This window comes from Salvelinus sp. IW2-2015, linkage group LG4q.1:29, assembly GCF_002910315.2.
Source record: "Salvelinus sp. IW2-2015 linkage group LG4q.1:29, ASM291031v2, whole genome shotgun sequence".
Lineage (NCBI taxonomy): Eukaryota > Metazoa > Chordata > Actinopteri > Salmoniformes > Salmonidae > Salvelinus > Salvelinus sp. IW2-2015.
In genome coordinates, this window is record NC_036842.1 from 32,021,680 (window position 1) to 32,047,702 (window position 26,023).

Genomic DNA, 26,023 nt, shown 5'->3' on the forward strand with positions numbered 1-26,023 from the left:
CGCACCCCTCCCAGGGACGGCATGAAAGAGCACCAGTAAGCCAGTGACTCAGCCCCTGTAATAGGGTTAGAGGCAGAGAATCCCAGTGGAGAGAGGGGAACCGCCAGGCAGAGACAGCAAGGGGGTTCGTTGCTCCAGAGCCTTTCCGTTCACCTTCACACTCCTGGGCCAGACTACACTCAATCATATGACCTACTGAAGAGATAAGTCTTCAGTAAAGACTTAAAGGTTGAGACCGAGTCTGCGTCTCTCACATGGGTAGGCAGACCGTTCCATAAAAATGGAGATCTATAGGGAAAGCCCTGCCTCCCGCTGTTTGCTTAGAAATTCTAGGGACAATTAGGAGGCCTGCGTCTTGTGACCGTAGCGTACGTATAGGTATGTACGGCAGGACCAACTCGGAAAGATAGGTAGGAGCAAGCCCATGTAACGCTTTATAGGTTAACAGTAAAACCTTGAAATCAGCCCTTGCCTTAACAGGAAGCCGTGTAGGGAAGCTAGCACTGGAGTAATATGATCACATTTCTTGGTTCTAGTCAGGATTCTAGCAGCCGTATTTAGCACTAACTGAAGTTTATTTAGTGCTTTATCCGGTAGCCGGTAAGAGAGAGTAGGTTAGCAGTAGTCATATCTACCTAGAAGTAACAAATGCATGGATTAATTTTTGTGCATCATTTTTGGACAGAAAATTTCTGATTTTTGCAATGTTACGTAGATGGAAAAAAGCTGTCCTTGAAACAGTCTTGATATGTTCGTCAAAAGAGAGTCAGGGTCAAGAGTAACGCCGAGGTCCTTCACAGTTTTATTTGAGACGACTTTACAACCATCAAGATTAATTGTCAGATTTAACAGAAGATCTCTTTGTTTCTTGGGACCTAGAACAAGCATCTCTGTTTTGTCCGAGTTTAAAAGTAGAAAGTTTGCAGCCATCCACTTCCTTATGTCTGAAACACAGGCTCTAGCGAGGGCAATTTTGGGGCTTCACACATGTTTCATTGAAATGTACAGCTGTGTGTCATCCGCATAGCAGTGAAAGTTAACATTATGTTTTCGAATAACATCCCCAAGAAGTAAAATATATAGTGAAAACAATAGTGGTCCTAAAACGGAACTTTGTGGAACACCGAAATGTACAGTTGATTTGTCAGAGAACAAACCATTCACAGAGACAAACTGATATCTTTCCGACAGGTAAGATCTAAACCAGGCCAGAACTTGTCCGTGTAGACCAATTTGGGTTTCAGTCTCTCCAAAAGAATGTGGTGATCGATGGTGTCAAAGGCAGCACTAAGGTCTAGTAGCACGAGGACAGATGCAGAGCCTCGGTCTGACGCCATTAAAAGGTCATTTACCACCTTCACAAGTGCAGTCTCGGTGCTATGATGGGGTCTAAAACGACTGAAGCATTTCGTATACATTGTTTGTTCTCAGGAAGGCAGTGAGTTGCTGTGCAACAGCTTTTTCTAAAATTTTTGAGAGGAATGGAAGATTCGATATAGGCCGATAGTTTTTTATATTTTCCGGGTCAAGGTTTGGCTTTTTCAGAGAGGCTTTATTACTGCCACTTTTAGTGAGTTTGGTACACATCCGGTGATAGAGAGCCGTTTATTATGTTCAACATAGGAGGGCCAAGCACGGAAGCAGCTCTTTCAGTAGTTTAGTAGGAATAGGATCCAGTATGCAGCTTGAAGGTTTAGAGGCCATGATTATTTTCATCATTGTGTCAAGAGATAGTACTAAAACACTTAAGTGCTCTCCCGATCCAGGCCTGGCAGAGCTGTGCAGATCCAGGACAGCTAAGCCCTGGAGGAATATGCAGATTTAAAGAGGAGTCCGTAATTTGCTTTCTAATGATCATGATTTTTTCCTCAAAGAAGTTCATGAATTTATTACTGCTGAAGTGAAGCCATCCTCTCTTGGGGAATGCTGCTTTTAGTTAGCTTTGCACAGTAAAAAAATTTTTTGGGGGGATTGTTCTTATTTTCCTCAATTAAGTTGGAAAAGTAGGATGATCGAGCAGCAGTGAGGGCTCTTCGGTACTGCACGGTACTGTCTTTCCAAGCTAGTCGGAAGACTTCCAGTTTGTGTGGCGCCATTTCCGTTCCAATTTTCTGGAAGCTTGGCTTCAAAGCTCGGGTATTTTCTGTATACCAGGGAGCTAGTTTCTTATGACAAATGTTTTTCGTTTTTAGGGGTGCAACTGCATCTAGGGTATTGCGCAAGGTTAAATTGAGTTCCTCAGTTAGGTGGTTAACTGATTTTTGTCCTCTGACGTCCTTGGGTAGGCAGAAGTAGTCTGGAAGGGCGTCAAGGAATTTTTGTGTTGTCTGAGAATTTATAGCACGACTTTTGATGCTCCTTGGTTGGGGTCTGAGCAGATTATTTGTTGCGATTGCAAACGTAATAAAATGGTGGTCTGACAGTCCAGGATTATGAGGAAAAACATTAAGATCTACAACATTTATTCCATGGGACAAAACTAGGTCCAGAGTATGACTGTGGCAGTGAGTAGGTCCAGAGACATGTTGGACAAAACCCACTGAGTCGATGATGGCTCCGAAAGACTTTTGGAGTGGGTCTGTGGACTTCTCCATATGAATATTAAAATCACCAAAAATTAGAATATGATCTGCTATGACTACAAGGTCTGATAGGAATTCAGGGAACTCAGAGAGGAACGCTGTATATGGCCCAGGAGGCCTATAAACAGTAGCTATAAATTGATTGAATTCCAATCAATTTAATTTACCAAAGGTGGACTCAAATCAAGTAGAAACATCTCAAGGATAATCAATGGAAACAGGATGCACCTGAGATCAATTTTGAGTCTCATAGCAAAGGGTCTGAATACAGTATTACTGTTTTTTACTTTGAATAAATTTGCAAAAAAATCCCAAAACCTGTTTTGACTTTGTCATGATGGGGTATTGTGTGTAGATTGCACAGTTTTTTAAATGTAATCTATTTTAGAGGCTGTAACGTAACAAAAATGTGGAAAAAGTCAAGGGGTCTGAATAGTTTCTGAAGGCACTTTATATTGGGAAAAGGATATACAGTACATGCCATTTCTTAAAAAACATGGAGAGAATTGCTTTTGTGTCTTATTGCTTCAATTCTCTACTCATAGTTGACAGAGCCTACATTGACTGAATTAATTGTTTCAATTGATGAAATGAACAGCATTCAGATTCTTGAGTTTAATTTATTGAAATCACACATGATAATACCGACAATAAATAAATAAACATGCTGAGATATGAGAAAGTTTGCTTGAAGAAATTGAGACCTTTCTCAAGAGAGCAACAGTAGATGTGAATAATCTATTGTTGATAGAATCCTACATTTCTTTTCTAACAGCTCTGTAATACTGAAATATAGTCCTGAGTCACATGTAGATATTGGTCAGGAGATGGAGAGTCCCATAACTGATACAGTGAAACAACCTAGTAGTGGTATGTACCAGTACATTTACATATTGCCCCTTTTGGACTTTGATGGAAAATGACTAGGAGACCAAGTATAATCAGTCCGATTACTGGATCTTCTTGGTGAAGGAGTCCCAGAGAACAGCCAGTTGGGCCTTCAGGTCCTGGGCCAATGGGTCCAGCTTCTTCAGCTTCTCTCCATAGGGGGCCAGGTTCTGCTGGACCTCCTGGGTTCTCTGGGTCAGCTGGGTCTGGAAGCTTTGGGTCAGAGGAATCATGCTCCTCTGGAACTCCTCCAGGTTCTGGTCCATTTTCTGCTTCAACTCCTCAGTGTAAGGGCCCAACTGGGCCTGCAGCTGCTGCACACTCTTCTCCAGGTTTCCCTTCAGCTCCTCACTCTTCTGGAGCAGAGAAGCCTTCAGCGCGTCGGAGTCCAGGGCCTCTGCGTAGGTGGTCACGTCCCTCTTCATCTCCTCAAGCTGCCTCTGGAGGTCCGCGTTCAGCTCGTCAGAGTAGGGCTGCAGCTTGGCTGTCATGGTGTTCAGGTCTTTCTCCAGACGAGCCTTCAGCTGCTCAGCCTCCTGGGAAAGCTTGGCCAGCAGGTCCTGAGTCAGAGGAGTCACCTGACCACGCATGGCCACAGTGTACTGGCTCACAGCATCAGCACTCTCTGTGATCCTGGTGCTATGGAGACAGAGAGAGAAAGGTCAATACAGAAGCCAAGTCATTCAGGTGAACAAACAGGTAGTTAGTTGAGTAGTTATCAAACTCTATTATATTGTGTTATTTTCTACATATTGAGACTTACTTGACTTCGTGTGCCACCTCTGACTGTCTGATCTTCTGCAGGGCATCGTCAGCCGTGAGTGTTGCCTCGGCAACATAGTCCCAGAATGCGTCTTTCACAATGTCCAGCTGTTGCTTAGACTGGTCCTGCCACAGAACATTGGCATCGCAGCCTGTAGGAGACACCGTGGATAATTATATTTACAGTCTAGACTGTTTGAGATGAAATGTTTGCATCTGTCATTGATAAAACACTAGAGTGTAACATGAATCATTTTCTACTTTATTCCTGTAAAAAAAAAAGACTATGTATTGAAAAACGTATTCTCCACTCACCAGTGAAAACAGCAAGCGCAAGCACCACGAGGACCTTCATAACCGGGCTATAGGCTGTTAATGGAGAAAAGATTTGAGTCAGTTTCTCATTTCTGATATATTGTAGCCTATGTGACTAGAGGCAGCTAGTGACTTACCTGTTTAAGATAGCTTGTGTCTTGTCCTTGTGTCTGGTAGTGGGTGTGTACTGCAGGTGTCAGGGCTGGGAGTATATATAAGGGGCTGTGAGTTGTAGTGAAGAACAAAGTCCAGGACTGAGTGCCCTGTTGTATGTCCTCCTGTCACTCCTACTGCCACATCATAACCTCAGTACTCTGGGGACACGTTATGGGGACCAAGTGGTCATTCTGACACCATATATTTGACATTTAAGTCATTTAGCAGATTCCTTTATTCAGAGCGACATACAGTTAGTTAGTGCATCCATCTTAAGAGGTGGGATAAACGCATATCACAGTCATAGAACGTACATTTATCCTCAATGAAGTAGCCATCAGAAAATGCCAGTACGGGTCATCATAGAGATGTCATGTAATGATAATGTTATTCTGCATAGACTTACTTCATCTAGAGTGATCAAATGGCTCAAGAATTAGTTGATGATAGGTGAAAGCTGATTATTATTCACTTATTTGTATTTCAAGTACGTAATGAGGGTTAGTAATGAAAGGACACCTGCTCTTTCCATGACATAGACTGACCAGGAGAATCAGGTGAAAGCTACAGTATGATCCCTTATTGATGTCACTTGATAAATCCACTTCAATCAGTGTAGATGAAGGGGAGAAGACAGGTTAAAGAAGGATTTTTAATCCTTTTTAATCCATTGAGACATGGATTGTGTATGTGTGCCATTCAGAAGGTGAATGGGCAAGACAAAAGATTTAAGTGCCTTTGAACGTGGTATAGTAGTAGGTGCCAGTTGGGTGCCAGTGCACCGGTTTGAATGTGCCAAGAACTGAAATACTGCTGGGTGTTTCACGCTCAACAGTTTCCCATGTGTATCAAGAATGATCCACCACCCAAAGGACATCCAGCCAACTTGACACAAATGTGGGAAGCATTGTTTTCAACATAGGCCACCATCCCTGTGGAACGCTTTCGACACCTTGTAGAGTCCATGCCCCAACGAATCGAGGTTGTTCTGAGGGCAAAAAGGGATGAAACTCAATATTAGTAAGGTGTTCCTAATGTTTTGTACACTCAGTATACGTATGGGTGACGCACTGATGACTCAGTAGACTCTGAACTTTCATATTGTTATATCATATAAGAGACAATATAAATCAGGTTAATTATGTATGTAGGGCTGAAGTCCTCTTGTAGTCAGTGGTATGTCACATAAAGATGCTTCATGTCTTAAAATGTACTCTAATCTCTAGACAAGGACGTAATAAATGGGTTTATTTCAAAATACATGTCCAATTACCAGTCAAAAGTTTGGATACACCTACTCATTCCAGGGTTTTTCTTTATTTTTACTATTTTCTACATTGTAGAATAATAGTGAAGACATCAAAACTATGAAATAACACATACTGTAATCACTGGAATCACGTAGTAACCAAAGAAGTGTTAAACAAATAAACATATTTTATATTTATATGACAGCTTTGCACACTCTTGGCATTCACTCAACCAGCTTCATGAGGTAGTCACCTGGAATGCATTTCAATTAACAGGTGTGCCTTGTTAAAAGTTAATTTGTGGAATATCTTTCCTTTTAATGTGTTTGAGCCAATCAGTTGTATTGTGACAAGGTAGGGGTGGTATACAGAAGATAGCCCTATTTGGTAAAAGACCAAGTCCATATTATGGCAAGAACAGCTCAAATAAGCAAAGAGAAATGACAGTCCATCATTACTTTAAGACATGAAGGTAAGTCAATGCGGAACATTTCGAGAACTTTGAAAGTTTCTTCAAGTGAAAAAACCATCGCAAAAACCATCAAGCGCTATGATGAAACTGGCTCTCATGAGGACCGCCACAGGAAATGAAGACGTAGAGTTACCTCTGCTGCAGAGGATAAGTTCATTAGAGTTACCAGCCTCAGAAATTTCAGCCCAAATAAATGCTTCACAGAGTTCAAGTAACAGACACATCTCAACATCAACTGTTCAGAGACTGCGTGAATCAGGCCTTCATAGACGAATTGCTGCAAAGAAAGCACTACTAAAGGACACCAATAAGAAGACTTGCTTGAGCCAAGAAACACAAGCAATGGACATTAGACCGGTGGAAACCTGTCCTTTGGTCTGATGAATCCAAATTTCAGATTTTTGGTTCCAACCGCCATGCCTTTGTGAGACACAGAGTAGGTGAACAGATGATCTCTGCATGTGTGGTTCCCACTGTGAAGCATGGAGGAGGAGGTGTGATGATGTGGGGGTGCTTAACTGGTGACACTGTCTGTGATTTATTTAGAATTCAAGGCACACTTAACCAGCTTGGCTACCACAGCATTCTGCAGYGATACGCCATCCCATCTGGTTTGCGCTTAGTGGTACTATCATTTGTTTTCAACAGGACAATGACCCAACACACCTCCAGGCTGTGTAAGGGCTATTTGACCAAGAAGGAGAGTGATGGAGTGCTGCATCAGATGAACTGGCCTCCACAATCACCTGACCTCAACCCAATTGAGATGGTTTGGGATGAGTTGGACCACAGAGTGAAGAAAAAGCAGCCAACAAGTGCTCAGCATACATTGGAACTCCTTCAAGACTGTTAGAAAAGCAATCCAGGTGAAGCTGGTTGAGAGAATGCCAAGAATGTGCAAATCTGTCATCAAGGCGAAGGGTGGCTACTTTGAAGAATATAAAATATAAATATATTTTGATTTGTTTAACTTTTTTGGTTACTACATGATTCCATATGTGTGATTTCATAGTGTTGATGTCTCCACTATTATTCTACAATGTAGAACATAGTAAACATAAAGAAACCCTTTGAATCAGTAGGTGTGTCCAAACTTTGACTGGTACAGTATGTTACCCCAAATACATACATTCATTTGAATGTCTCAGGCAATGAGACAAATATTGTCAGACTGACCCACAAGGTAAAGTAACAAGAACTTTGACCCCCACTGTCTTTGGATGACCCAGTAGAGATAATCTTGGGAGAAGGGATTGTATTTTCCTTACACAGCTACACTTAGGCCTAGTTGGATAAGGCTTAATTGTTGCACTCAGCCTTAGCATTAATAAGAATCCCTCCCCTATTGCCAAATGTAATTTATGGAACCAAATGATCAAATAAGTTGTCCCTGCATTTTTTCAGTTCAAAAGATTTTCCAACTCAATCAAATCAATTGATTCTTGATTCCTCTCAGTGGAGAGGAAAATAAAAATAAACAAAGGCTCAGAGAGATCATCCATAGAAATAGAATGTATGAGAAATCCAAATAAGTGGTTGCTTACTTTAATGGTGCCACACTATAATGTGGAATTCTACACAATCTATTTCTGTGCTCTCCCCTGAGAGTAGAGTTGATCTAATGCCACAGGGCCGTTCCACTCCTAAGAAGTGGGTGGAGTAACTCACAAATTAACACAACTCAGAATAAAACCAACTCAGAAGCAAAAATTATGTTTGTGAGTGTTTTGTGGTCAGCTTGCGAATATGGCTATATTATGGAGTTGTAATATATTAGTTGTGGCTGTTGTATTTGTTTGTTTGTGTGACGCACAACCATGGGGACCATCATCACAGAAGCCCGCCATGGCACAAGCTCAGCGATGCAATGTAGAGGTCAATGTTGTATGGAAACAGTTTGTGGGCATACTGGCCAGGGATGCCACCTGAACCTGAGGTGTAATCATTAGTCCAGACAGATGCGTTTTGCAATGAAAATTAGAGTTTCTATTGAACAAATTCAGGTAGGTCCCTCTCCGCTTCGTTCGGTTCTGTTTAAGACACATTTTTCAACTGAATTGGTGTAATGAATTCGCACCTGGATTCCGTCAGTCTTCTGGGGGGAGGAGATATATTTGGAAAGTTCTGTTGAGGCTCTGGTTGTTGACAGCTAACATCTCCTCCACCCTCTCCTGGGGCTGTACCAGGACCTCTTCCACTGGAGCTCTGACTGGCAAGTTGCAAACGTCTTGCAAAGGGATGTGATGAGGGCAAAGTAATTCATGGTTGGCTAGTATTGCCTGATTTTGAGGCAAACAAGTCTTACTATACTGGGCTCGCTAAATGTACAGTAGCCCTTATCCAGCTATCCAGTTAGATAAACATTCATTCAAATAACTCTGTGAGAAGCATGGTGCCGTTTTGGAAGTTTACTTGAATCACAGTGTGAAACTGCAACAAACACAAAAGTACATGTTTTCAGTTACAGTAGTATAGAGTACAGAATGTCTTCCAAAATAACTGCAATAAATGTACAAAATGAGCAATAAGAGTACTCAATTTAGAGTCAAATATAAAATAAAGTTACTAGAATGCAACTGTATGCTTGATATTGCTAAGCTAGGTGTCCATAGGGAGAAATAGCTACTTTGCGTTAGCTTCAGTGCTAACAGCGAACTCAATTCTTAATCTTTTACAGAAACATGAAAATGATGTGATAAACATTTATCTTGTGTTAATAAACAAATGTACTTACACACATTACAAAGCTTATGTTGAAGGATTGTAACTACTCTGTCACACTTGCACATCTTACACATTACTTCACTTCTGAAACTGCTTCCTGTCACATGACACACAGGTCAATTCTACGCTGCTGTACTTAAACTGCCTCTAGTGGGTGCTAAACAGGTCCAGAACACTTACTACACTGAATCTCAATCTATACCAGACACAGATCCTTAAATACTAGACACAGACCCTCTTAATCCATACCAGATTCACAGACCTTCATGAGTATAGTCTAAGAGTACACTATCGTCTTTCAATCTATAACTGAAATATATTTTCTCAACACCACCTTCTTAGACCCTCTCAATCAACTCCAGATCCTCTGATCATCCAGATCAATGCTGTCAGTGGATTAGCCACACAGCTTCACAAAAAAGTAGAGTAAGATGTTGAATGTGTGCACACACACACAGAGCCCATGCTGAGATCACACACACGCCACAGCCAGAGGTCTGAGTGAGGTGGACAGGGAGAGAGAGGGAAGCGAACACACTGATGGTTCACATGTGCCTGTGGACTGACAGGGTGGCTCAGAGAAGCTTTATTTCAATTAGCAAGAAGGTCTGGAAGTGGAGTAGCTGTGACATAAGGCATGACCGGCTGTGGAAATACGCACAAGGAGGCGATGTAGTGCCAGCACACACACGCCATTACCTCAGCCTCAAAGCCCGACGCTCTTGTCTAGTCTCCCGCGACACTCTCCCTCACCACTGGTTATACACTACATCACGTGTGAAATAGCTTCGATGCCTTCTTTATGAAATGTTCAGAATGATATATCTTGAATAAAGGCAGTACTGTACAGACAGTGGCCGTATGGAACATTAAACAAAATGGTCAGACATTGAGGAAAACTAAGCAATGCATACAGTACACACTGTACCAGTATGTTGAATATTCAATCCCAATTATGTCTCAAGCTTGAACACATTTTATCTGTATAAATGAGGCTAAAGGTGTACCAGTGTGTTCATATTAAATTAATGTGATGTGTCAGTCTCAGAAGGCCAACTCAGCCTCCCTCCAGGAACGTTCATATGAGCAGTGAGTCTACCAGGATCTCCTATTTATTCCACACCAAGTAATTTCCCCTATGCTAAAAATCACACAACTCAGAGAATATAGTCATCCTAACCATAACTCTGAAGGAGTTCGCACACACCTCTGTGGGGCTGAATGAAGCCGAGCCAGGAGAGTAGAAGCAAAAGCCAGTCGTTGAATTTAATGAGGTCTCTGGGAGGTCAATAGGTAAAACTCTCCACTTGGGTTTGTTATTGAAGCAAAATTGCTCCAACTACACTGCTGTAACACAGGGTTCATAGTACTGTAACAAAGTCTCCTCAGCCTCGGCACGCACACCCAGTTTTCCCTTCAGAGCTTGGGCTTGTTGCAGTCCCCAAACAAAATCATGCCGAACTCAAGAATCCCGACCCAGAAAACGACCTCTATCTTTTAAAATGCAACGCTATGCAAGTGTGTCCCTTACAGATCGTTCTTGTACATAGTGGCCTAAATATGAAGCTATGAACTTTAATTGACATAGGGTTCATGTCTGACAAGATCAAGACAATATCGTGATATCTGAATGATCTCCCCTTGACAATAGTCCTATTTTACATCATGATTTAATAGAAGCAATGATCCTAGGATCTAGACGATTCACACAGGTACACAGTAAGAAAAGAAAAAAACTGGACAGAAAAACATACAGGAGACAATTTTAAGTAGTCATTTTTATATATAGGTATATAATCATATATTATACATTTAATACAGGCACATTGAGATCGATCATAAAGTGAACAGGAAAAAAAAAGTGGCAGAGATATTTGTAAAAATTTACATTTTATGAGAAATCAAACTAAACTCTGCTTTTGACATAGACATACAAACAAAAATCATAATGACAAGCTCCAAGAAGAAAGAAAAAAAAGAAAAATCACTGGATGCTATGTAGAGACAGCAAGAACCAGCTCGCTAAATATACTTTGCATATATATTCAGTTTCTGTGTGTGGGTTTCTCTGATCTTAGCGGGTGACTCGAGAGTAGCCGGTGCTGTTGATATATTTTAAGGAGAACTCCATAAAAAAAACGTCTGATTTTGATACGCTGTTCCCCTCTTTAAACGTTCCTTACAAGCTACGTTTGTTTTCCATAATAACGCTTAGGTTTAGTAAACTCTAACTCCATTCGGATAGTCACATTATTTGGTTGGGCCATATATAGTGTTCTGGAAAATATTATTTGTGTATAATTTTACCCCTCATTCAAATAAAGTTAGTATCTGCCTCTACAATTCTACTGAAGGTGGAGTCTTAAACTATCTTAAACAAATATCATCCTTAAAAACCTTATACATACAAATAAAACATGACCAATAATTCAAACCGTGATGATTAATCCATGCCTTACAAAACATAATTGTGACTTATTGTACTGTATGCAAAACAAATCCTATTTTAGACATTGACTTCACAAATGCATCTCAATCAACATTGTTAAACAATAATCACATTTCTCATAGTTCTAGAAGACTGGCCACATGGACTAGGTGTTTTCTCATAGTTCTAGAAGACTGGCCACATGGACTAGGTGTTTTGTTGTGCTGAAAAGTCATATCTTGAGGTTTGGTCAGATCACGTTTACTAGTAAGCGATGCGATTAACCATATCTACACATAGCGCCTCTGAAAAGGCACCCTATTCCATAGTGCACTACTACTGATCAAAACTATTGCACTATATATTGTAGGGCATAGGGTGCCATTTCAGAAGCAGCGAGAACGTTAACAGTATCAACTGTACCAAATACCAGGGTTCGTTATCCACAAAGCGTCTCAGTGTAAGAGTGCCGATATAGGATCAGTTGTCTTTTAGTTCATAATTGATCATATTATATGGCCAGAACCTAGATCAGCACTATTACTCGGAGACGCGTTGTGGATATGGGCCAGGAGTTTACAAGCATACAGTGTTCAGATGGCCACATACATGATGGAACACTAACAGTCCACAATCACAGTGTTACTGGTGTGCCCATATCAATGTTTGTAATGAAAATACAGTACTCTGATCATTATCTATACTGTCAAAACTGTGGTTTTGTGAAGAAGGCATTGGAAAAGGTTGTCAAAAACACACATTAGTGATATTGATAGAACTGCTACATAAGGTGTATGCATCTTTCCATCTAGGAGATGTAGCCCTTCTAGATACTGGTCCTCCATTGGTATATAAGGCAAGAATGAACCACTCAGTATGATATCGAGTCAGCACCAAGAACTGTCATCCATCTCTCTCCTCACAGGCAAACACGGCAGAAATGTAGCCTATCACAACTGGATAGCATCTTATTACCATTATCAAAAGATGACAAGGTATATTTTCTTAAGGCATTACTAGAATTGATTTGGCTAGATTGTGATAAAGATGCTCGGCTAGCAGGCTGTCCAGTGCTCTCAAATAGACCGAAGGCGGTTTGGGAACAAAGATCTCTATCGGATCAAATATAGAAAAAAATACCCTAGTAGAAAAGACAACATCACAGCAAAGACACAGAACTGAGACAGTGAGTCCACTGGATCAGCAGTTTCTGGAAGACAGATGCCTTTTGGATTGACTGGTGTAGAAACTGGAAGCATTTTCCCTTCAACATCCAAAAACAAGATTATAAAACAACAACTTGCACAAGGTTGGTGCTTTTTCTTTTTGTTAGCGGTGCTTTTTTAACATACAAAAGGGCATAGAGAAAAGATAGCTACGTTTTTCAATGAATTTATCCACAGAAAGAAAGAGGCACTGAGGTCAGTTAAGTTGAGTTTTTTTGCTTTTGAAAGAGAGCTGACCTTGTGTTATTACCAGTTGTCAGAAGCGACAGGACAACCGATTAATGTTGTGCCATAATAACATTTGAGAGAATCTGTTTAGTTAAAAAAAATACAGCTTATACCTTCATTTCTTCATTGCACATGATCAGAACAAAAAGAACCCAGGAAATAAAGGTAAATCAGCAAAAAACATGACTTGAGTCTCACAAAGTAAAATACTCGGTGATCGTACTTGCAATGGAGAAGAGAAGGAGAGGGGGATGAGGGAGGATAGTGTGGCATTTCCTCTCATCTTTCTTCTCTTTTCTCACTGTTTTACCCAGAATCTTTGTTACTACAAGAGCTTCAGTGGAATACATACACAATTTACAAAGGAGAGAACAAATATATTTTTAGATTGTTAGTGCAGATTGTTTTCATTTTTACATTTTTTTTGTATATAATATGTATTTATATATAATCCATACATTGTTACATAACGAAACACTACGGTTCTGACTTTATAAAAGTCTGCATTGATCAGAAAGCATTACACTTCTCAACAATTATACATTTCCTGACAGCCCAACTTAATTTTTTATTTCATTTATTATTCTTTTTTTAAACAGTGTTCAATACTCAGCGCTGCTTTACTGTACTGAGAAGCTCTCTGCTCGAGACAGACAAGGTACATTGGGACATAATGCAAAGTGTTTGGATGCGTCACAAAAAACCTGTTGTATTTGCTGCACCTCTCCCTTCTCCCCCGCCTCTTTAATAAATAGGACAAAATGGACTAAAATATTGAAAATAAATGTTCAATAAAGTGGTTGTGCTTGGGGGTCCAGGACGGTGTGCATACTCAACAGTCTGCCATGTAACGACCTAGGAGAAGGAACACAAACATGGACCATTCAGGTTAGACAACAATATAGACCACATCATTCACATTTGACTAACCAAAAGGGAAAGTCTCTTCACCTCAAGTCACAACATGAACATTGAAACAACCTAAACAGGTGACAAGTTCGTATGTATTACCTGTAGCTCATCACGTTTACCTAGGTAACAACAGACCGTGTGGCGAGTAGGGAAAAAGAAACCCCATTAACAGTTTATACTGCTCTGCTTCATTCCTGCACCCATATGTTTCAGCTGCATAAGCCTTCATCAGTTGTCAGATTTTGTGTCTAGGTTTTGGTCCTATACGTACCTGTGGCAAACCTCTTCTTGTTGAGGGACAGTCTGTACCCGGTTCCCAACAGCTCTATGTCCACCCCAGACAGCGTGCTCCCCTCACTCATAAACTGCACAGCCAGGGTGGTTGGGGTGGACGGGCCGTCAGAGAGGTCAAACTTAGCCCTCAGAGACCCCGAGCCTTCATTTTCAGACTTCTCAGAGATATCGTTCAGCTTCCAGAGAGACTTATTCAGCTCTGAGTTCCTGGTGGAAAGAGACAAAAGAAGACTTGTGAATATGTAGCTTACACAAGTAGTTGTACTACCACTCTCTGTCGCAGAGACATGTAAACCATAGATTCACTATTACTACTTTTGTAATGGAAAAATTCAAATCAAATCAGTCAATACGAGTCAATCATTCAAAGCGTCAATAACTAAAAAGTACTGATGTTCACATGTTCTCTGGTCGTTTCTCTCACCAGATAGCATTAGGCAGGGACTGCATGTTGGTGACCCCTCCATCTACAGGCACTAGGACCTGTACGTTGGAGAGAGGGCCGGGACAGAGCATGGACTCTGGGTTGTAGTGGTAGTCCAGCCTCAGGTCAGTGGTGGCGGGGTCACACTTCCAGTACACTGCCAGGTTCAGAGGGGTAGATGCGATTCCTTTAGAGGACACCTGCACACACAGGGACACAGCATGAGGTCAGAGGGTAAAGGGCAAATATCATGTGTGTCACGGATCCCTCCGGAACTTTCATTACGCACACCTGGCCCCTATTCCCAGTGATTAGTAATTGTATAAGTGTGTCCTTGGTTTACCATTGTGCTGTCAATTATTGTTACTATGTCTGTTGGTCGTGTGAGTACCTGTGCTGTGTGTTTTGGCTTTCGTGCCATTGTGGATTGCGCAGATGATTAGGGGTCTCGTCCCGTGTGTTAATCATCGTGCGCTTGTGTTATTTGAGGTACTCCTCGCTCTTTTGTTTGGTTTTCTATCCTGTGTTTTGTATAGTGTTTGTTTGGTCTTCGTCCCAGTTTGTCCCCTTTACACGGCACGCAATAATTTGGGTAAGAAATAAAAAACCCTATTACACATTCCTGTGCCTGTTTCCCAAATCATTCATACCAACGTGACAATATGATTGAAAGGAAGATATACCAAAAACAATTAATACATTCACAATTCGTTAAATAAATACATTTACAAATTCAAAAGTGATGGTAATAAGTGTCATATTTGGAGTCAAAAACATTTTACTTTTGGACTTTTGCATTATTACTACAAGAGTGAATGTATAGTATAGGGGTCTACAGTATACTAAAGATTATTTAGTTTAGTCTGGGACCAACCTGGTATTTGAGGATGTCAACGTTGTAGTAGGATGCAGCAGGGTTCTGCTCTGAGGCTTTCCTGAGGTACGATGTGAGAGCTTGCATGTTGAACCAAAAGTCCTTGGTATGAGCATCACTTTGCGAGGGATCACTGGATCACACACATGGGAAAACGATGACTCAATTATTCATTGCTCTGCTTGGTGGCTCTGTGTGTGTACAGAGCTCCAATAGCTCGGAAGGAATGACCCTTTTATTGCCACCCAGCTATTAAATCATGAATTCCATTTGATTCAATTAGTCCAGCTATGTGGTTTCAGGGTTACCCAGAGAAAGCAGAGCAAGGAGAAAGAAAAGAGAGGGAGGAAAAGGAATCCATTCTTCAAAGAGAGTCTAACTCAGGTGGACGTCTCAAACTTTCACACTGACAATTCACTGCTAATACAGATGGATATGGCAAGATACATGCTGGATATACCAGAGAAAACACAACAAGAAGCTTTAACAGAGGTGATAGCGTGTGGGGAATGAGGTGATAGCGTGTGGGGAATGAGGTGATAGCGTGTGGGGAATGAGGTGATAGCGTGTGGGGAATGAGGTGATAGCGTGTGGGGAATGAGGTGATAGCGTGTGTGGAATGAGGTGATAGCGTGTTGAAAGTTGATGCAACACTCTTGTAGACATGGCCTGTTATGAAACTAATGTCTGAGGAGGAATGGTGGAAAATAGGGTTAGGGTTAGCTTTATGACTGATGAAATCCAATTTCCCCCCACCGATACACAATATCCCCCCCACCCTCCGTCCTGTCCCCGTCATCCCATCTCTCTCTACTGGCTGGCTCCAGTTCGGTTTTCAAACAGTGTTACAGACTTCCTTTGGTTCTTCTCACACACACACGTATTGGAAGGTGGTCTTTACTGATATGGAATAAGTACTAATCATTAGCTGAATGTTTCTCTGTGGTCCTACACACCTGTATGGTAATTACACATCCATCAGGTTAATTCAAACATTGTCTGAATGTTTAACCATTCAACTGTGAATAAAACATTATTTGAACATTTGAATTTCTCCACTCACCTGAACAGTAGTGTCTGGTTGGGGAGGATCTGCTCCAGCTTGGAGGTGTTCTTCAGTTTGAAGGTGAGCATAGCAGGGGAGGGGTTACTGGTGAACACCTTGATGATACCCATGGGGAAGGACAGGGTCATGTCACCTGTGATCTTCACTATGCACCTACAGAGTAAAGGAGTGACGGCACATTAAGGGTTAATTGTGATATTCACTATGCCGCTGAGGGGCACAGCAGCACACAAGTCCAGTCTACCACAGAGTTCTATAGCCTGAAGCAGTTCACACAGTCTCAGTTTTAGTTAGTCCAGTGATATAAATCCAGATAGTCCAAGTCTAAATTAGACCCAGTTCAACTCAGTCCAAGAGCTCTATTAAAACCATATCGGCTCAATCGGAAATGACCTTTACATCTATTAAATAGAACCAGTCCAAGGCTACCTTAGTCCAAATCTAAACAAGACCAACTTGTCTAACCCCATGCCAGTCTGCTGCAGTGTGGTCCATGTGCAAGCCTTAACCCTGCCCTGTGTGTCCGCTGCAATGCTTATGAAATGTTCCATTCGCTAATCCCTGCAAAAATAAGCCTTTTGCACAGCAGCAATTTAACAGCAGTTAACCAATAAAAGGGTGTATGTTTTCTCTGCCCCAGACTATAATCTGCCCCGGGTCGGTTATCCACTCTGAAAGAATGGTGTCGGCCTACCAAAATCTAAAATATTCCACACAAGCAGACACACACGCGCACAAACACCCAAACACACACCAGGGTTTCCGTTAGCCGCTAATAGATGGATTTTGACCCACAAAAAAAATATGAAATAAATAAAATTGGCGCCAGCCAATTGTCAGGGAGAAAAGAAAGAATATTTTTTATTTCTGGTCATTTAAGTGTACTTCCCATTCAAGTGCACAGGCAACTAGGCAGGCTTCAGCGCATCACATATCACTTTGCAATGAGCTGGAGGCTGTATGCATTTTGAAAACATATGCTTAAATTACTTGAAACTTGAACGTTTTACTACATATTACGTGGAATTTCTTACCTTGCTTCAAAGTAGCCTAGCCAAAATCCAACCAAACACGCAGGCAATTATTTTATAAAGACTTCCATATGCCATTGAAACCAGTAGCCTATTTCTCTCACATTCTATTGGATTTCAAATCAAATGTATTTAATTGGCCAGTAGCCAAAAGGCACAATCCTAGTCATATTAGTAAACCATGCTAGTCTTTAGATCTCTCCCTCTTTCTAAATTTCTCACTGATATTTTCATCTCATGAAACCGCTCACATGTGCACATAGCCTACTGCATTGTGCACATTGCGGCACTGATAATGTAAAGAAACAATATTTTATCAACATTTTAAGCTAAAGGTTCTGATTTGTTGCATGATCCTCATTACTTTTTAACAATGTTGGGATGTAGCGTAGGCCTACTGGCTGTATGAATGTGGGATCTATCGTCCCACAACTGTCCCCCAGTCTGTTTGGAATAGGCTATTTATTTATTTATCACACAGAACGACAAGATGACCAATAGAATGTCAACTTTTTTACTACGGGGGATAGTAGATTGACATAGGCCAGTGATTTTGCTGTTCGCTACTCATCTTGTTGGCTGTTGAAAAGTATATGTGGACAGTTATTCTTACATCTTCAAATTGCGCTTTGGAAATCGGTAAGAAGGAGGCACACCATTCCATCCTTGAGTTGCATGTTGTGTTAAGATGAAATACCATAAACTAAATGTGATTTCTGTCATTCTGAGCACTGTGGGTGGACGTCCTAATCAGGTTACTCACCCAGTGCACATGGGTCCGGTACATTTCTTATGTCCGGTAAAATAAAATGCTGCCGGTTAAATGTCCGGCACCACATTTTCCTAACGGAAACCCTGACACACTCACAGAGAGAGAGAGAGGCCCACCGGCTCGTCATGCTTGTGTAAGATAAGTGTGAAATATGGAGCAAAGTTTAGCCTGTGTAATTATTTGTGAAACATTATGTGTATGGACGAGTTAAATACCAGTATGAGTTCACTCCCCTAACCCAGACGATGCTGGGCAAATTGTGCACCACCCTATGGAACTTCCGACCACGGCCGGTTGTGATAGAGCCCGGGATCAAACCCAGGTCTGTAATGACACCTGTAGCACTGCGATGCAGTGCCTTTGATCCCTGTGCCACTCGGGAGGCCTAAAGAAGGATTTTTAAGCCTTTAAATCCATTGAAACATGGATTGTGTATGTGTGCCATTCAGAGGGTGAATAGGCAAGACAAAAGATTTAAGTGCCTTTGAACGGGGTATGGTAGTAGGTGCCAGGTGCACCGGTTTGAGTGTGTCAAGAACTGCAACGCTGCTGGGTTGTTCACACTCAAGTTTCCCGTATGTATCAAGAATGGTCCACCACCCAAAGGACATCCAGCCAACTTGACACAACTGTGGGAAGCATTGGAGTCACATGGGCCAGCATCCCTGTGGAATGCTTGACAGGTGTAGAGTCCATGCCCTGACAAATTGAGGCTGTTCTGAGGGCAAAAGGGGGTGCAACTCAATATTAGGAAGGTGTTTCTAGAATATGCCCAGTGTATGCCCCAATGGCAGTTCATTGTGTGTGTGTAGTGGTATGTGTGTTTACAGTACCAGTCAAAAGTTTGGACACACCTACTCATCCCAGGGTTTTTCTTTATTTTTACATTGTAGAATAATAGTGAAGACATCAAAACTATGAAATAACACATATGAAATCATGTAGTAACCAAAAAAGTAATACACCCTTTGCCTTGATGACAGCTTTGAACCCTCTTGGCATTCTTTCAACCAATTAACGGGTGTCCCTTGTTAAAAGTTCATTTGTGGAACTTATTTACTCCTTAATGCGTTTGAGCCAATCAGGTGTGTTGTAAAAGGGTAGTGGTGGTATACAGAAGATAGTCCTATTTGGTAAAAGACCAAGTCCATATTATGGCAAGAACAGCTCAAATAAGAAAATCGAAATGACAGTCCTTCATTACTTTAAGACATGAAGGTCAGTCAATGCAGTCGCAACAACCATCAAGGGCTATGATGAAACTGGCTCTCATGAGGACCGCCACAGGTAAGGAAGACCCAGAGTTACCTCTGCTGCAGAGGATAAGTGCATTAGAGTTATCAGCCTCAGATTGCAGCCCAAATAAATGCTTCAGAGTTCAAGTAACAGACACATCTCAACATCAGCTGTTCAGAGGAGACTGCATGAATCAGGCCTTCATGGTCGATTTGCTGCAAAGAAAGCACTATTAAAAGACACCAATATGATGAAGAGACTTGCTTGGGCCAAGAAACACGAGCAATGGACATTAGAACGGTATAAATCTGTCCTTTGGTCTGATGAGTTCAAATGTGAGATTCTTGGTTCCAACCGCACGTGTGGTTCCCACCGTGAACCATGGAGGAGGAGGTGTGATGGTGCTTTGCTGGTGACACTGTCAGTGATTTATTTAGAATTCAAGGCACACTTAATCAGCATGGCTACCAAAGCATTCTGTAGCGATACGCCATCCCATCTGGTTTGAGCTTAGTGGGACTATAATTTGTTTTTCAACAGGACAATGACCCAACACACACCTTCAGGCTGTGTAAGGGCTATTTGACCAAGAAGGAGAGTGATGGAGTGCTGCATCAGATGACCTGGCTTCCACAATCACCGACCTCAACCCAATTGAGATGGTTTGGGATGAGTTGGACCGCAGAGTGAAGGAAAAGCAGCCAACAAGTACTCAGCATATGTGGGAACTCCTTCAAGACAGTTGGAAAAGCATTCCAGGTGAAGCTGGTTGAGAGAATGCCAATAGTGCGCAAAGCTGTAATCAGGTCAAAGGGTGGCTACTTCGAAGAACCTAAAATATATTTTGATTAGTTTAACACTTTTTTTGGTTACCACATGATTCCATATGTGTAATTTCATAGTTTTGATGCCTTCACTATTATTCTACAATGTAGAAAATAGTCACACAAAAAAAACAACCTTGAATGAGTAGGTGTGTCCAAACTTTTGACTGGTACTGTACGTGTGAGGTGTGCGTTGGCTTGCGTGCAGTGTGTGTCAGACTCAGGCTGGGGCCAGCTCTGAGCTGTAGGTGGTCATGTGAGACTCACTTAGCGGGATCAGCTCCTTTGAAGTAGGCATTAACAGACTCTGTGAAGGCCACAGCAATGGGCAAGGCATCCTGGGACGCCAGGGTCACTGGGCTGGGACCGCGAGACGTCCCTGAGAGAGGGAGGGAATGAAGGGGGGGATGGAGAAATGGTGTGAGGTAGAGAGAGAGGGAGGTAAAGAGGGAGCGTGACATGTTGAGAGGAAGAGAGAGTAAGACCAAACGAGATGGAATGAGTGTACTGTTACTTTTACTGAAGAGTACATTTCAATTCAATTCAACATCAAAAGCATCACACAGTTAAGTTACCAAATAAGGTCAGTCATTACGAAGAAAATTAGGAACAATTCAATTTCAAAATATCCAAGGCATTACATGCAAAAATAATCATACCTGTCTAGGAATGACATTTTGTTTGAATAAAAGAGGAGGTATTATTAAGTCAGGTTACCATTCATCATTTGAATGAATAACTGTTTGGGATCTTTGAGTAAGAAAGTTAAATACTGGAATGAACTTCCTACCTTCAAACTTGTTATTTGTTATTCAACAGAACACGACCATGCTGAACTCGTTATTATGTTGATTACGCTGACAGAGACACTTTAAAAATATATATTTTTCATGAGCAGGCAGACATTGGCGAGCACACAGCAAATCCGAGTGGCCATTGTTAGTGTGTCACAAATAGGCGCGTGTCCGGGCTGATTGACCACACGCCCTACCTGCAGGCGTTTCACAGCACTTCTCAAAGGTGGGCAGCTTCCCGATGAAACCATCATCCTCTTTAAAGGCCCAAAAGAAAAATAGGAAAGAAACCAAAAAGTCACAGAAAGCGATGAGATGAGGTGAGATTGATGGTACTGGGCAGGTGAGATGAGGTGAGATTGATGGTACTGGGCAGGTGAGATGAGGTGAGATTGATGGTACTGGGCAGGTGAGATGGTACTGGGCAGGTGAGATGAGGTGAGATTGATGGTACTGGGCAGGTGAGATGGTACTGGCAGGTGAGATGATGTGAGATTGATGGTACTGGGCAGGTGAGATGGTACTGGGCAGGTGAGCATTGATGGTACTGGGCAGGTGAGATGGTACTGGGCAGGTGAGATGAGGTGAGATTGATGGTACTGGGCAGGTGAGATGGTACTGGGCAGGTGAGATGGTACTGGGCAGGTGAGATGAGGTTAGATTGATGGTACTGGGCAGGTGAGATGGTACAAGGTAATGGGCTCTCAACCAAAACACCTGTGTGTGAATGTGAGCATTTGTGTGAGATTAGAATGGTGAGAAACCCTAAAGACACACGGTGTAGTAGGCTTCACAGAGTGAAAGAACAGTAGAGCAGTGGTTCCCACTGGGTGGCAGGTAGCCTAGCGGTTAGAGCGTTGGGCCAGTAACCGAAAAGTTGCTGGTTCAAATACCCGAGCTGTCAAGGTGTCAAGGTGAAGGTCAAGGTGAAGGTGAAGGTGAAGGTGGTGATTTTTCACCTGTCAAGGTGAAAAATCTGTTGATGTGCCATTGAGCAAGGCACATAACCCTGCTCCAGTGGTGCTGTACTACTATAGATGACCCTGCAAAACAGCACATTTCACTGCACCTATCCAGTGTATGTGACAATAAAACCCTTTTTTCGGTTACTGTACCACAAACTGAATTTTGCTCTACCCGGAGTTCCCCTGAAGTACCGCTTTGTGCATTTTAACAGTAGGCCTATGGTCTAATTAGTCTTCTCAAGTACCCCTGTGGATAGACCAAGTACTCCCAGGGGTCCTAGTACCCCTGTGGATAGAACAGGTACCCTCAGGTCCTTGTACCCCTGGTTAGGAACCACTACAGTAGAGGGAGAAGGAGGAAGAGAGGAGACTCACTTTGGTTGAGGAGAAACAGAGGACAGGCAGAAAGGAGGAACTCTGGTTCCGGTGAGGAAAGGGAGGGACGGAAGATACGCTCAGGCCCTGTGAGGAGGAGAGGAGTGAGGGAAGGAAGGAGAGAAGCCCAATAAGGTTTAAAGACAAGAAGTGGGTTTAGGTCAGGTGAGAGTGGAGGAAAGGAAAGGAAACAAGCAGAAAATATGGGGAGGAAAGGAAAGACAATACGAGAGGGAGGAGAGGAAAGGGAATACGAGGGAGGAGAGGGACTATATAAAAGAGGAAGGACGAGAGGAAAGGGAATCCATAAGGGAGAAGAGAGGGATGAGAGGAAGTAGTAAAGAAATATGAATTGAGGGAGAGGGGAGGAGGTGAAAGGAGAAGAGAAGAATGGAGAGGAGAAGACTGTAAAGAGGAGAAGTGAAGAGTAGAGAGGAGTAGACTGTAGAGAGAGTAGGTGATGGAGCTTGGTTATGTCCTTAATCCTTACCCACTGTGGGTGTGTTGGAGGCACTGAGAGAGGCGGTGGAGGACAGGGAGGAGGAGCTCTCTGCCCGGGCCAGGGGAGCAGCCGGAGGAGGACTGGCGTTGGACAATGTCTTAGTCGGGCTGAATGGCCGCACCTGGTTGGTTAGACAGCACAAACCCAGAAATCAACCAATGGTAATGGATACCACTAATTAGCCCCATACAGTGTAAATAACAAGAGCAAAAATAAATAAATAAATGTTGTCCATTATCATGAATCAATAGAGAATGGTTCCACAAATCAATACTCTGATGCCCACAGTTTAGGTTCTCTAAGTCTAGTGAAGATACTGGAGATTCTCTATCAGATAGTTGGCAGATACTCCGGTAGAGACTGACACTGGGCAGGTACTCCGGTGGAGACTGACACTGGGCAGGTACTCACAATTTCAATGATTCCTGTGAGTTTTCCTGTGGGTAGTTTGGGTCTGGAAGAGGGTCGTGGAGGAGCCACCATGGCCCCAGTTTGAGGGGTAGTGGGTCTGGCCAGGGCAGGCACTGCAGGGAGGGGGGACAAAAAGGAAAGGGGACAAAAAGGAAAGGACCAGTAAGAATCCAGGGTATGATGAGGTAAAACATACTGCAATATGTAATATACTTCTGATACAATTCTTAACAGGTTCAGTGCATTTTGAACTTTTTAGACATCACTGAGTCACTCAAAGTAATGCAAAACCATGCATCAACAAAGAAGTCACGACATGCACAAATTCTGAATCATAAAATACAGAACAAAATACCGATCACTCACAACACTGTGTTAACAATTCTCTAAGGCAAACAAGCATATGCCCCTCAAAACAAAAACACACATTAAATAAATACATTATTTAACAAAACATATTGTAAATAAGGTTGAAATAAAATAATAGTTATAAAGGTTGGAAACTGATTTTTTTTTTTTTTAAATAACTACAAAATAGAAAAATGGCAAAGGCAAAACTTTACACTTCACTCAGGAAAAAACCCATCTCAGTTTATGCCATGCTAGAGGTTACCGTTGTGTGCTTGGCTAGCTGCTGCTGCTGCTGCCACCCTCCCCTCTGTCAGAGCTGAAAAGACCTCAGAGACAGAGGAGGTGCTGACCTCCACAACCCCACTGCTCAGCGCCATCTTATAATAGGGATCAGCGGGGTCATCAGAGAAGAAACAGAAGGACCGGCAAGACTGAGGCCTAATGGTAGGAGGGTTAGACTGGGTCCGGTCGGAGTTGACCAGACCTGTACCCGGACCGCAGCTCTGCTGGCGTCGGACTGGCACAAAGTCGTCATTGACGTCAATCCACTGGCTCTGGGACCAGGTAAAGGCAGACTGGTTCTCTCCCTGAGGCACGCTGGTTGGGTCTGGGCCTGCGGGGGCTGGGGTTGGATCCTGGGGTTCTATGGGCTCATCCTGCCGGGTGATGGGGGCGCTCTGGGCCCGGGCTGGGATGGGCTTCAGGGCCAGAAAGGGGTCAGCTGGTGAGTTCAATGGAGAGAAGGTGGTGGTGGAGGAAGGTAGAGGGGTGACCTCTCCTTTGGCCTGCTGCAGGCCGTCTGCCAGTGGGGGAGAGGATAGCTCCTGCTGTAACACCCCCTCATCTGTAGATGACACATGACAGTCCAGGGCAGGGCAGAGTGATGAACCTATGCCACAGAGTAAGGAGGAGGAACCATACTAGCTAACATTTACAAAGATACTCATGCAAACATCTTTACATTCCTACGTCATATAATGATTTCTACTTTTGATAGTACTTTTTTTTTTTCACTCAAAGAACAAGGCTTGGGGATGCCCGTCTACAGATTACTATAATTAAACTAGTTTCCATCTATGGAACAGCCAGGTGGGGGCATACTTCACTGTGAACTGCAATCCTATGCAATCTCTGTGCAACATTAGGCAATGTGAGAGTCAGGCTGTGACAGGAATGAATGCCTGGCATGTTTCAGTCTTAACTGGAAATAAATAGTGTTAGAGGATTACAGCTGGTTGAGAGGATATCAGCTACTCTGACTTGGAGTGTTAGGTCCTCACACCACGCAGACACGCAGAGCCACACAGCGCTCTCAGCTTATCAAAGCTAAGCAGGGCTCTCAGTCCAACACTAATTCAGTTATCCATCTTCCTCATTGGATTAGTTGAACAAAGTATACACAACTACAACTGAAAATGTACAATAAAAGAGTGGATTTGAGAAAATTGGCGCAAACATTGGAAAAAAATTATCACCAAACACCAACAACAACAACAAGCAACTGAATAAAACGTTGGATGCAATGTTAAGGCTTTTTGTAAGTGAGGTTAGATAGTTGGACACGGATTCAGTACAGCGCAACCGCACAGAAAACACTGGTCTAAATAGGTGCAGCTAGGGCAAACACATGTTACCTGCCTCCCCTAGCAGAAACACAGGGGACTCGTTCATGTGTAGAGGACATAGAGGAATGGAGAGGAAAAGAGAGTCGATGTCTGGAGGAGGCGGGGGGAAAGGGGGAGAAAGGAGGGTTAACACACAGAGATATAAAACAACACAGCAACTAAACCAAACTCAGACTGCAAAGAATTGGCTAAAATAACTACCTGCAAAAGAACAAAGTCAGAAAGCCCTACATAATCAAATAAAACTATAGCCTAATCATCTCTTTCAAGCTTGCCAAATGACTGACTCCAAAGCAGATGCATGTTTGCAGTTCAGTCAGGGCCAGATGCATGTTTGCAGTTCAGTCAGGGCCAGATGCAGATGCATGTTTGCAGTTCAGTCAGGGCCAGATGATGTTTGCAGTTCAGTCAGGGCCAGATGATGTTTGCAGTTCAGTCAGGGCCAGATGCATGTTGCAGTTCAGTCAGGGCCAGATGGATGTTTGCAGTTCAGTCAGGGCCAGATGATGTTTGCAGTTCAGTCAGGCCAGATGATG

The 26,023-nt window shown here is 42.5% G+C and overlaps 2 protein-coding genes across 10 annotated transcripts in view; both read right to left on the bottom strand.

Annotated features, from left to right (window-relative positions):
- Positions 1–3,050: 3,050 nt before the first annotated feature.
- LOC111961821 (apolipoprotein A-I-like) lies at positions 3,051–10,855 on the bottom strand. 4 transcript variants are annotated; one of them, XM_070442845.1, is made up of 6 exons: positions 9,160–10,855; positions 8,503–8,652; positions 4,685–5,691; positions 4,548–4,601; positions 4,234–4,384; positions 3,051–4,109 (listed from the first exon to the last, which is right to left on the bottom strand). In XM_070442845.1, exons 4-6 carry the CDS (start codon positions 4,585–4,587, stop codon positions 3,533–3,535), a joined length of 768 nt encoding a protein of 255 aa, XP_070298946.1. In that variant the 5' UTR covers positions 4,588–4,601; positions 4,685–5,691; positions 8,503–8,652; positions 9,160–10,855; the 3' UTR covers positions 3,051–3,532. The 4 variants fall into 4 exon arrangements, with proteins under 4 accessions (XP_070298946.1, XP_070298945.1, XP_023840143.1 ...); XM_070442844.1 differs by having other exon boundaries at positions 8,503–8,855; XM_023984375.2 differs by lacking the exon at positions 8,503–8,652 and having other exon boundaries at positions 4,685–4,749.
- Positions 10,856–10,909: 54 nt separating this feature from the next.
- LOC111961822 (F-BAR domain only protein 2) overlaps positions 10,910–26,023 on the bottom strand; it is an 83,353-nt gene continuing 68,239 nt past the window's right edge. For 4 of the 6 annotated variants that reach the window (XM_023984377.1, XM_070442840.1, XM_070442839.1 and 1 more), the window contains 12 exons: positions 25,497–25,577; positions 24,125–24,706; positions 23,512–23,624; positions 23,089–23,221; positions 22,599–22,685; positions 21,456–21,515; positions 20,732–20,843; positions 16,599–16,754; positions 15,536–15,668; positions 14,662–14,861; positions 14,215–14,444; positions 10,910–13,886 (listed from right to left, as the gene is read on the bottom strand). In XM_023984377.1, the coding sequence (XP_023840145.1) occupies positions 13,864–13,886; positions 14,215–14,444; positions 14,662–14,861; positions 15,536–15,668; positions 16,599–16,754; positions 20,732–20,843; positions 21,456–21,515; positions 22,599–22,685; positions 23,089–23,221; positions 23,512–23,624; positions 24,125–24,706; positions 25,497–25,577 (1,910 nt within the window). In that variant the 3' untranslated portion in view covers positions 10,910–13,863. The remainder of the gene's footprint in view (positions 13,887–14,214; positions 14,445–14,661; positions 14,862–15,535; positions 15,669–16,598; positions 16,755–20,731; positions 20,844–21,455; positions 21,516–22,598; positions 22,686–23,088; positions 23,222–23,511; positions 23,625–24,124; positions 24,707–25,496; positions 25,578–26,023) is intronic. The other 2 variants (XM_070442841.1, XM_070442843.1) reach the window with 2 other exon arrangements.